Source organism: Pristis pectinata, chromosome 26 (genome assembly GCF_009764475.1).
Source record: "Pristis pectinata isolate sPriPec2 chromosome 26, sPriPec2.1.pri, whole genome shotgun sequence".
Classification (NCBI taxonomy): domain Eukaryota; kingdom Metazoa; phylum Chordata; class Chondrichthyes; order Rhinopristiformes; family Pristidae; genus Pristis; species Pristis pectinata.
This window is the reverse complement of record NC_067430.1, coordinates 918,984-931,809: the sequence shown is the minus strand read 5'-3', so window position 1 is coordinate 931,809 and position 12,826 is coordinate 918,984. Positions and strand designations below refer to the sequence as shown.

Here is a 12,826-nt window from a genome sequence, read left to right as displayed (position 1 = left end):
ACAACCACCAGACAAATAGAAAGGCAAACATCAACTGGAAAGACATTCCAGCTCCTTCACTGCACAAACCTGGTTTACCTTGGAGTAATCCTGGACCACACTCTCTCATCCAACAACTGAAAAGAAAAAAAGCAAACTTCTGTCTGAAACAATATCATCCAGGACCTAGCAAATTGAAAAAATAGGGGACACACCAGCCACGACTGGAACTTCGGCACCCGCCCTTGATTACTCCAGAGCTAAGTGCTTGTCCAGAAGAGGAATGCTCTGTCCACACAACACAGCCCAGAGCCAGCACTGGCTGCCTTCAACCAGCGCACCCCAGCCTGTACACCCCCATGGAACAGCAAATACCCACAGAGCCGAGCCAGGCAAAGAGAAAGGAAATGGAAAACTATACACAGTATCACATCACGGCAATAAAACAGCCTTGGGTAGTCAGTAGTACCGCTAGAATCACCACAAGAAGCTCCACTTATTGACAGTGAAGTCAGTAAGGACATTCGGATAACCAGGCAGCTCACTGCAGGAGCACAGGGGAAATAGGTCACCTGGAAGGCCCCAAGTTACACCCATCCCCAAGTCAAGTGCTCAAGATCCAACATAGTGAAATGGGACTTTGTTACAATACCCGAGACCTACTGTTACAGCGAGACACAGATTGTGAAACAACTTTTAGTTTGCTCATTGCCCAAGGACAGCCCAAACAAAGCTCAAGATCCTGCCTGGGCCAACTCATGGCCTTTGTAATAGTGGACAGGTACAAGATGGGAACCCCAACTCACATTTGAGTCACATTTGCATTATGAGGAAGTTAACAGATCTCCAGCCACAAACTTTAGTGTTGAATCTGGACACATTGGTGCTTATGTCACACGTGGCCCTCTTCCTTCATCCTATTCCTATCAACATATTCGTATATCCCTTTCTTTAAGTACCAGGGTAGCTTCCTCTTAATGTAGTTACTCAATTCAGTGATTCTTCTACAAGTCACACACTTGTACTACTGAGTAAAGATGCTGCTCCTGAATTTATGACCACTTACATTCTGGGCTCCCAGACAGGACGACTGTATTGGAACAAATGGTGCAGCTGCATGTCCCTCACATTAAAGTGCTCACTGATTTACTACACAAGTTCTCAAGTTGAATTAAAGAAAAATCACAAATTCTCATGGTGGGTTATGAACTGGGATGACAACCTGCCTCTGCATTATTTCCCCACTGACACAACACTGTGTACCAGCCACACATGGAAGTTTAATTCATTGAAGATACCATCTTTATGAACGTTTCCAACCAACACAAAACAAAGGCTATGCCATTAAAAAAATACACATCTTGTGATCAAGAACCAAAGATTAGAAATGAAAGCTGCTGGCCAATTGCATACACATCTGTGAGAAGAACCAACACCACAGGATGGTCAGCAACAGGCCACAAGAAATTCTTGCTGCCCGACGTGCAACCTGCTGCCCGGGGGCCAAGTGAAGGGACCCACTGATACATTTTAAGGATCAACATGACACATTCTTGAAGAAGGGAATCGGCGGGTGGAGGGAAGGGTCGTGAGAGCCACAGCTCACTGGAGAATACACAGAGAACGCAAAACATCTCCATCCCAGGGACCAAGGTACTGATGTATCTAGTGAGGCGCCCGCCCCGTGAGCTTCAGCCCATATCACACACACCTGGACGGCAGCACCAGCTTGGCGAGGGGCACCGCGGAGCCCTGTCCGAGGGAGAGGGTCCGGGGACGGGGCCCGGTCTGGGAGACGAGCTCGCCGGCTCCACAGGCAGCGGAGCCCCCGCCGGCCCCTCACGGCCACCACCGGAGCCCGAATGCTCACGCCGGGCTACAATGCAACAATCGGGCGAAGCCACGCCGAGGGCAGAGCTGGGCGCCGGGCTGCACACAGCGGGAACACCGACACCGGGGAACTCGCCGCGAGTTGGGGGTCCGCAAAACACCTCCCGCCCGCAGACACTTCAACACACCGCACGCCTCAGCGATCCACCGCACACAATGAGGGCGCAGGGACACAAGTTTTGGGGGAACCCCCTCCCTCTCCTCTCCTCTCTCCCAGGGCAGCAAGGAGCAGACCCACACCCAATGCCCCGGCGCGGTGCCCGGCTCCCGGCTCCCGCTCAGTCCCAGCCCGCTTCTCCCGCCGCAAACTCCGGGCTGAGCGCACTCCCCCGCCCACACAAACTTCGCCCGGACCCGGACCCGGACCCACACGGAGCGGGGCGCCCTACCTTCCAGCGCGGCGGCTGCGGGCACCAGCCACAGGATCCACAGGATGCCCATTGTGGTGGGACGGAGGGAGGGAGCGGCGCCGCTGACAGCGACCCTCCGCCTCGCTGCCGAGCGCCGACTGAAGCGGCGCCGGGTGGGGGGCGGGGGGCGGGGGCGGGGGCCGCCACATCGCCCGGGGACGCTGCGCGCCCTCCGCCTCCCCTTCCGCCCCCGCCGCCCCTCGCCCACCCCGGACCCGGGCGGACGGCGGGGACCGTCCGTGCACCGACCGCCGCCCCGGGGCAGCGCTCGGCCGGACACACAGAGGGGAGATGTTGGATATTCCCGTGCGGAGGAACATATCCCCCTCCCACCCGGCCGCAATGGTACCTCCCGCGCCCGTCAATCACCCAGATGTGTCTGATGGCCATCCCCTGGTTCTGGGTTGCGCTGGCTGTGGTTCCAGATGTGTCTGATGGCCATCCCCTGGCTCCGGGCTGCGCTGGCTGTGGTTCCAGATGTGTCTGATGGCCATCCCCTGGCTCCGGGCTGCGCTGGCTGTGGTTCCAGATGTGTCTGATGGCCATCCCCTGGCTCCGGGCTGCGCTGGCTGTGGTTCCAGATGTGTCTGATGGCCATCCCCTGGCTCCGGGCTGCGCTGGCTGTGGTTCCAGATGTGTCTGATGGCCATCCCCTGGCTCCGGGCTGCACTGGCTGATTGATTCTGCTGGCATCTGCAGACAATTTGATTAAAGTCTGAAGAAGTTACAGCCCGCACCATCACTGTATCCCGCCAGTGGTTCCCTCAGTGACCTGTTGCTCTTTGCACTGCGACCTGCTGAGGTTCCCGTAACTGGATAGGAGTGACGGGGGTTGGCAGAGCTCAACTGGTTAAGGGATGCGGTCTGCTCCCACCCGTCTCGTGATACCGGCTGAAGATCACGTGACTGATGGAGCCATCAGAATGCCTAGTACCACCACGGAAGTCCTTCCACCAATCTCCATGGCAATCTCTGCCTTATACAGTCTCCTGTTCCTCTCCATCACCACCTTTCGCACTCAAACTTTCCCTCTATCTCTTCATCTTCCTGTTACCCTCCCCAATATTCCCCTCCACCATCTCGCACTCACCCACTTCCCTTCATCCACCTTCTCTCCACAACCCTTGCTCACCTGTCTTCCTATCACTCTCTTCCCATCTAATCTGATCAAAGTCTCAGCACTTCCCGGTCCCCAGTCGCAGAGAACAGAAGGAATCAGAACAAGAGAGGGCCACTCAGGCTCATGTGCCCGATCTGCCAAACAAGGTGAACATTATATTCACCTCAGCTCTATTTTCCTGCCTGATGTTGAATATACTCATCAAACAAGGCTCACGCCCTCTAGGGTGGAGAATTCCAAACACTCACCACCCTCTGAAGAAACAATTTGTCCTTATCTCTGTCCTGAATGATGGATGCTTTTGGAGCAATGCAAAAGGCAGAGAGGTTAGACTGGGAGTGAGATGGAGAAGTAAAGGGACAGGCTCAGGGTCACCTTTGATGAGAAAATGGAGGGGTTCTGCAAAACGGTCACCCGATCTGCCTTTGGTGTAGAGAAGACTGTACTGAGCATTAGATGTGGTACACTAGATTGGAAGCAGTACAGGGGCTCCCAGGGTTACAGATAACCTGGCTTATGGAAATCCAACTTTACCCAAATTCTGCCATATATTTCTAAAGCATTTTTCAAGCCAGTAATAATAATAATAAAGTGTTTCATGGTGTTCATTAATGCCAGGATACCGTATATATTCCATTTGTTTAATTATGGGTAGCGTTAGGATGAGTATTCAATGAAATGAAAGAATTATAGCAAGTGTATGTTCAGCGATACAACAGGGCACTGTAGAAAATTGATGGTTCTGTGTTATGGAGAAATCAGTGTATAGGCAGCTCTCAGGAACAGAATCCTTATGTAGCCCAGGGACTGTCTGTACATGCAAGTCACTGCTTCACCCAGAAGGACGGTTTGGGTCCCTGAATGGTGGGATGGGAAGAGGTAAAAGGACAGGTCTGCATCTCCTGGGGTTGCATGAGGAAGTGCTGGGAAGAGGAGTGGTTGCTGGAGGCAGAAAAGGGAACAAGGGTGTCACAAAAGAGCAGCCTCTTTGGAATGCTGAATGGGAAGAGGGAAGAGATTGGAATTGGTGGAATGCTGTTCAAGATAGTGGAAATTACGGAGACTGGTTGGGTAGAAAGTGAGGAAAAAGGGGAATCCTACCCATGGAAGGAATCCCAAAATAGTGCCATAGAGAGATGGAAATAGGCCCTTCAGCCCACTGAGTCCATGCTGACCATCGAGCTTCCATGTTCACACCATTCCTATCTTAACTCCTTTTCTCCTCTTCACATTCCCATCACTCTGTCCCCAGATTCTACCACTCATCTGCACACTAGGAGCAACTTACGGTGTCCAATTAACCTACCAACTTGCACGCTTTCTCAATGTAGATGGAAACTGAAGCACTGGAGAAAACCCCACACAGTCAGAGGGAGAACATGCAAACTCCACACAGATAGTGTCTGAGATCGGGATTGAACCTGGTTCACTGGAGCTGTGAGGTAGCAGTTCTACCTCCTGTGTCACAGTATGGGCTGTGAACAAAGTAAGTGTTCTTTTGTTTCTTCTCTCTAACTGGCAGCATCAAAGCCATTTTTGCCTGGATGACTGTGGCCTTCACCCTGTCTGAGATATTCCATCTGCCACCACACCACCCAACCCTGCAACTTAAAACATGTTTTTTTGTCACTTTTCCAGTAGTGATGAAGAGTCATTGACCTGAAACATTGATTCTCTCTCCACAGATGCTGCCTTACCTGTTAAGAATCTCCAGCATTTTCTGTTTCAGAGTATAGGCCCAGCCTCAATGTCTCCTCATGTGACAAACCCACCAGCCCAGCAATTAATCCAGTGAATCTCCTGTGCAAATATGTCCAGCCATATGTGGGTGGATCAGACCTGCAGGCAATAATCCTGATGCAGTTTCACTGGATCTCTGTCTACTCATGGTCCCAGAGACCCCAGTTCAATCCTGACCTCTGGTGTTGTTTCTGGAGATTGCATGTTCTCCCTGTGACCACGTGGGTTTCCTACGGGTGCTCTGGTTTCTTCCAACATCCCAAAGATGAGCAGGGTGGTAGAATCTGGGGGGAGCTGATGAGAATGTGGAGGGAATAATAAGTGTGATGGGTGTAAATGGGTGGTTGATGGTCAGCACAGACCTGGTGGGCCGAAGGGCCTGTTTTTGCGCTATGTGTCTCTTGCAATGAAGCCCAGTTTATTGTTTGCCTTCTCAATTGCTTGCTGAACCTGTATGGTAATCTTTAGGTATTTGTGTACAAGAACACCTGGTCCCTCCGCACATTAGTACCTTCCAGCCTCTCACCAATGAAAAAATCACTGCCTTCCTGTTTTTTCTACCAAAGTGGATGATTTCACCTTTTGCCACATCACTTTCCATCTGCACATCCTTGCTCATTCCCTTAGTCCATCCATACCCGCTCTGAAACCTCCCTGAACCCTCCTCAGCTTGCTTTATTTCATCAGCAAACCTGGATATATTGCACTTGATTCCCTTTATCCAAATTATTGATACAGGTTGTGAACAGCTGGAGCTCCTGCATTAACCCTTGCCGCATCCCGCTCGTCCCAGACTCCCAACCCAGCCTTGACTTCAAGTTTCTCTCTGTTAACCAAACCTCAGTCCGTGCTTGTAATTTAACACCCAATAACATGCACTGTAATTTTCTTTAATAGCCTCCTAGGTGATCTTCTGAAGTCAAAGTATACCACTGCTCATCTGTTCTGTTAGTTACAACCTTACAAATGCGATTTTCTTTTCATAAATCCATGTTAATTCTCCCCATTCCCAATACTATTTTGGGATTGTCCTGTTACCACTTCCTTAATAATAAATTTAGCATTTTCACTACTGGTGTCAGCCCAGTCTCAGTTTTTGTTAAACAGTTCCTCTCTCCCTCTATCCAACTTCTCCTGCACCTCTGCCTCATGCCATGTCCTTCACTCCACCTCTCTCCTTCGTCTCACCTTCTCCCTCCACTCAGTCACCATTTCTCCAGATGCACATCCCTCCATTTCCCCCTGTACTCACTTTTCTGCATCTCCCTGTCTTCACCTCCCACCCTACATGTCCCCTTTCCATCTTCCACTCCCAAATTTTCCTTCCGCTATCTGTTTACTCTCCCGTGTCCATCACACTCGCCCCATATCCCCTTGCATCATCTTCATCCCCTCCATCTCACTCTCCATCACTCCCCTTTCCCACTTCCTCATTTGCTCTCTGCCATAGCATTTCTCTCCACCGCTTCTTTCTCTCTATTTTGTTGTCCTTTCCTCCTCATTTCCCTTCCTGATCTCTCTCTCCCATCACCTTCTCTCCAGTACCCATCCCTCTCTGACAACTGTCTATCATTTCTAATGACTGATCTGCCTCCCTAGATCTCTCCCTTGCCATCTCAAGCTCGTCCTCTCTCCTTCTGTCCCTCTGCCGCCACGATCCCAGTCTCCCCCTCCATCACTCTCTGCCCATGCCCACCTTCTTCATTCCATATTTCCCCACCTCCTTACCCATCAGCCTTGCCATCTCCAATCCCACATTTCCTTCTGGGAATGAGAACAGAAAATGCTGGAAATTCTCAGCATGGTGACAGAAACAAAGTTCATTTTTCAGGTCAATTACATTTCCTCACAACTCCTCATTTCCTTCTCCCCTCACCAACTCTTCCCAGTTTCTTTTGACCCCCTCCCTTCCCTTCTCATTCTCCTGCTCTGCAGCTTCTTCTCATTGATCCGCTCTCCGTTTCTTCTCCCTCCTCATATCTCTCCAAATCACATCTCCTTTGCACTCTTCTTCTTGCTCCCTTCTTCCCTCCATCTCCCTCCTCTCCCACCCCCAACATCAGTAGAGCAAACTGTCGTAGTGAAATGCATGGAGTGGCAGCTAGATGTCTGAAATATTGACGGTTTGGAACCCCACCATCCCCGGTGGGAAAATTAAATTCAAACAACTAAACAAATCTGGAATTAAAGTCAATCTTATAAAAATGATGGCAAAACCCCCAGATTGTTGTAAAAGCCCATCACTGATGTCCTCCAGGAGTGGTAATCTTCTGTCCTTGGTCTAGGTTAGATGTGACTCCAGACTCAACATGTGGTCCAATTAATCCAGTCCAGGTGAAAATAGGGATGGAAAATAAACCTTGGCATTGCCAGTGATGTCCACATCTTTTGAACAAATAAACAAAAACTCCCTCTACCTATCTCACTGCCCATCCAACTCTCTCCCTTTCTTTCATATGGAAAATAAACTGCTGGAGAAACTCAGGTCAGGCAGCATGTCCAGAGGTAGAGGGATGACTGACATTTCCAAAACTCACTTTGCTCCAGATTACAGCATCTGCCGTCTCCTGTCTCTCTCTCTCTCCTTCTCACTCCCCATATCTGACTGCCACCTCACTCTTCCCTTTTCCGAGGTTTTACTCTTTCTGTCCCTCTGCCCTCACTATCCATCACTCTCTGCCCATGTCTTTATCCCTTTACTCTCTTCTCAACCTCTGCAACAAAATCAGCTCCCCCCATCTCAAAGCTGTCATATTTCCACAGTTCCACTGCATTTGGGTCTGCAACAGATGACTCTCCTTCTCAGAGATCGCAAACTTCAGCAGCTCTTTGATTCAAGTATCCTTCCTGAGCTTTCTCCATTTCACTTTCCTCTGACTCAGTCCTTCCCCACAATCCCAACTCCTGCCGTGTTGTCACCAGCCTTTCTAACCTTCCCCTCTCTGATCCCAAACAAACAGCCCTCAGCAGAGGCCTCTGCTTCATCGCCCAATGTACCCATCTTAAAGCATGATGTTGAACTTTTCTTCTGCCACCTCTGTCTCTGTGCCCACTTCTTTGACCAGGACCCCTCACCCCAGACTGCAGACCCTTTCTCCAGAATTCCCAAACACTTTGTCCCCACCCTCTGGCCAAACATCAGCTCCCAGACACATCCTCACTCCTCCCTCCGGACTATGACCCCACCATTGAACATCAGGCCACTGTCTCCCACACAGTCATGGACTTATTTCCTCAGGAGATCTTCCCTCCACAGTTTCCAACTTTGTAGATCCTCGGTCCTGCGGTTCACTTCTACCTGGGATCCACAAGCAGGACTGTTGGGGCAGACACATTGTTTCAGTCTGCCCTTGGCCCACTAGACTTATTGCTTCCTAGCTTGACTCCATCCTTGCTTTCCTGGTCCAGTCCCTTCCCACTTATATCCATGACACTTTCGATGTCCTCTCTCAATTCAACAAGTTTCCAATTCCCTGGTCCCAGCATGTGCTTCTTCACCATGGACGGACAATGCCTCTACATCTCCATTACACATCAGGAGGGTCTGCTGACACTGCCTCTTCCTGACCAGAGGCCAAACCAGTTCTCATCTCGTTCTCTGGAACATCAATGATTGCATTGGTGCCTCTTCCTGCACTCAGACAGAACTTGATAATTTCGTCACTTGTCCCATCAATTTACACCCTGCTTCTTCATAATGTCCATCTCTGGTCATCTTGTGGTCCACCTCTGACTCTTCCTTCCCTTCCTGGATCTCCATCTCAAGGGATAAGCTAGCCAAACATCCATTACAAGCCCACTGATTCCCATTGGTATCTCAACTTCCCTTCTTCCCACTCTGTTTCCTGTAAGGATTCCATTTCATTTTCCCAGGTCCACTGTCCCTTTTGCATTGGCTCCACTGAGGAGACATTCCACACAGGTGCTTCTGAAATGTCTTCCCTCTGCATAACCGTGGCCTCCCCTCTACCATATTGGACAGAACCCTGATTTCATCTTATCTATTCCTCCACACCTCTACTCTCGCCCTCCATCCTCCTGAAGAGCAAGGACAGAGTTCCTCTCGTCCTCATCTTCATATAGAATAACATAGAAGGATGTGGTCCCAATGTGGGAAATGGGATGAGTAGAGATGGGCAGAAAGCTGGCATGGATGTGGTGGGCCAAAGGGCCCATTTTCATGCTGTACTCTGACTCACCAGCCTCCAAATTCAACAGCTCAGCCTTTGCTCCAAAAACATTCCACTCCCAGATACACGTTTCTCTTGTCTCTGTGTTTTGAAGGGATCGCTCTGTTTGTGACTCCCTGTTCCATCCCCACCAAACACCCCCATCTCGTGGCAATATCCCATGCAAACACAGGAGGTGCAACCCCCATCATTTTTCCTCTTCCCTTCCCACCATCCAGGACCCGAACAGTCTTTCCAGATGGAGCAGTGATTCACCCACACTTCATACAGTCTCCTTTCCATTGGAGAAACTAAATGCGGATTGGTTGATCGCTTTCTGGAGCACTGCAGGAGTAACTCTGAGCTTCCCGTTGCCCATCACCATTCCTTTCCCACTATTGTCTATTTGTCCGTGGCCTCCTGCCCGGTACTACTGTGACGGCACAGTAGTGTAGCGGTTAGCCCAGGTTCAATTCCGGCCACTGTCTGTAAGGAGTTTGTACATTCTCCCTGTGTCTCAGGGTGCTCCGGGTGTCTCAGGGTGTCTCAGGGTGCTCCGGTTTCCTCCCACATTCCAAAGACGTACGGGTTAGGAAGTTGTGGGCAGGCTATGTTGCGCCGAAAGAGTGGCGACACTTGCGGGCTGCCCCCAGCACATTCTCAGTAACGCAAAAAGATGCATTTCACTGTGCGTTTTGATGTACATGTGACTAATAAATAAATATCATATCTACAAAATGGTCCAACGCACCTTATCTACCGCTTGGATATGTTGTAGCCTGTAGGACTCATTACAGAATTCAACACTTCAGGTACCTCACTTTTTTCCCATCTCTACCAGAACTGGCTGTCTGTCTGTCATCACTTTGGTTCAGTATTTCTCATTCTGATCACACATGTGGCCTCTTGGGCACGTCCCGTAGCCTTGCTATTAACAACCCATTATACAGACAAAGATGCTTAATGTGCTGGTAACTACCCCCATTAATCAGAAATATTCCCTTGGTTCTCCCCATCCTCCCCTACCTTCTTTCCTGCTGACAACTGACTCATTTTTCTCTTTCCCAGTTCTGATGAACAGTCCTGAAGCACCAATTGTTCCTCTTGCCACAAGGGCTGCTTCTCCTGTAGAGTGTTTCCAGAATTTTTTGGTTTTAAAATATCTGCAACTTCAGGTGTGGTTTGCAATACACAGGAGATGGGTACATTTTCTGATGTGATTGCTTTAAAGTTAGTTCTGAAGAAAGCAATGTCTGGAACTCCAAATAGCTCGATCGACAAGGTAACAGTTAACTAGGAGTCCCTTCACAATTGTGGTTTCCCTTTCTTCAGATCAGTTACGGTTTGCTTTAAAAGTGAGCCAACTAAAATAATCCACACCAACACTTCAACCAATGATTAAAGCTCATAATGAAACCACAGCAACGAAAGAAACAAACTTTCATTAAAGCCCCAGCAAAAGCTTGTCAGCTGATACAGCAGAATGGAACTGATGCAGGGTCTCAATCCAAAACATCGACTTACACCTCTTACGGGCAGGCACAGTAGTGCAGTGGTTAGCATAATGCTGTTACAGTGCCAGCGACCCGGGTTCAATTTTGACTGCTGTCCATAAAGAGTTTATACGTTCTCCCAGTGTCTGTGTGGGTTTCCTCCGGGTGCTCCGGTTTCCTCCCACATTCCAAAGACATACGGGTTAGGAAGTTGTGGGCATGTTGTGTTGGCGCCGGAAGCGTGGCGACACTTGTGGGCTGTCCCCAGAACACTACGCAAAACATGTATTTCACTGTGTGTTTCGATGTACATGTGACTAATAAAGAGATCTTATCTTATCTCCACAGATGCTGCTTGACCCACTGCGGCTTTCCTGAATTCTGTTTTTTCTCCCAGATTCCAGCATCTGCAGGCCTCTTTTGTCTTCATTGATTCCCATTTGTTTTTCTCTGCCCATTAACCGATCCTCAGTCTGTACCAGGATTCCTCCCCAGTACATAGAATTACAGAATCATTCAGCACAGACCTGGGGCGTTTCAGCCCACCTTGTCCATGATACCTTTCTACACTGATCCCTCTTGCCTGCAATAGGCCTGCAGCCCTCTACATATTTCCTATCTAAGCAGCTGTCCAAATGACTTCTGAATGTGGTAATCGCATTGGCCTCCACCACCTCCTCTGGCAGCTTGTTCCAGATAACCACCACCCTTTGAGAAAAACTTACCCCTTGGATCTCCTGTAAATTTCTCCCCTCTCATCATAAACCTGTGCCTTCTAGTTCAAGACTCCCCTGGCCTGGGAAAAAGGCTTTGACCATCTATCCTATCTATGCCCCTCATTATTTTAGAAACCTCCATAATGTCACCACTCAGCCTCCTACGTTCCAGTGTGAATAACCCCAGCCTGTCCAATCTCTCCTTGTGACTACAGCCCTCCGTACCAGGCAACATCCTGGAGTGCTCTCTCTATTGCTACCACATTCTTCCTGTAGTGTGGTGACCAGAACTGTACCCAATGCTCCAAATGTGGTCTAACCAATATCTTGTACAGCTGTAACATGACATTTCAACTCTCATATTGAAGGTAACATACCGACTGTCTTCTTCACTACCCTATCCACCTGTGTCACCACTTTCATGGACTTGCACCCCCAGATCTCTCTGTACGTCAACTCTCCTGTTGTCCCTGCCACTTACTCCATACATCTAACCAGATTTGGACTTCCCAAAGTGCCAAACCTCACTTGTCTGGATTAAATTCAATCTGCCATCACTGCGCCCAACTTCCCAGCTGATCTACGTCCCTCTGTGCCCTTAGACAACCTTCTTTGATATCTACAACTTTACCAATTTTTGTGTTGTCTAACTAATCATACCCTCTACATTCTTATCCAAGTCATTTACATGTATGTCAAACAACACAGGTCACATCACTGATCCCTGTGGTACACCACTGGTTACAGACTTCAACGACTACCCTTTATCCTATTTCCAAGACAATTTTGGATCCCATGTGCCTTAACCTTCTGGACCAGCCTACCATGCAGGACCTTGTCAAAAACCTTAGTAAAGTCCACGTAACCCCTATCTACCACTCTACCTTCATTAATTTTCTCAGTTACCTTCTCAAAAAACTGATTTGTTTGACAGGATCTTCCCTGCACAAAGCCATGCTGACTCTTCCTGAGCAGTCCCTGCCTTTCCAAGTGAATATAAATCCTATCCCTCAATCTTATCCAATAACTTCCCTACCACTGATGTAGCTTCCAGACTTATCTATGAGAGTCCCAGCAATCTCTTCCCTTGCTTCCCTACATTGTGGGATAGATCCAATCAGGCCCTGGGGATTTACCTACCCTAATGTACTCTGATATTCCTCCTTCCTGATACAGACAAGCTCCAGAATATTGGTGTACCCTCCTTAAATCTCCAGCTTCGGCATCCTTCTCCCTGATGAGAGGTATTCATTTTGGACCCCTCTCATATCCCTCTGGTCACCGAGAGGACCCACTTTTTCTCTAGCTA

General features: G+C 49.2%; 1 protein-coding gene across 1 annotated transcript in view; it reads right to left on the bottom strand.

Moving 5' to 3' along the window:
* Nucleotides 1-2,526, bottom strand: part of LOC127583547 (ephrin type-B receptor 2) — a 277,407-nt gene extending 274,881 nt beyond the window's left edge. Inside the window, exon 1 of the mRNA XM_052039645.1 lies at nucleotides 2,259-2,526. Within this exon, the coding sequence (XP_051895605.1) occupies nucleotides 2,259-2,310 (52 nt within the window). The 5' untranslated portion in view covers nucleotides 2,311-2,526. The remainder of the gene's footprint in view (nucleotides 1-2,258) is intronic.
* Nucleotides 2,527-12,826: the final 10,300 nt, after the last annotated feature.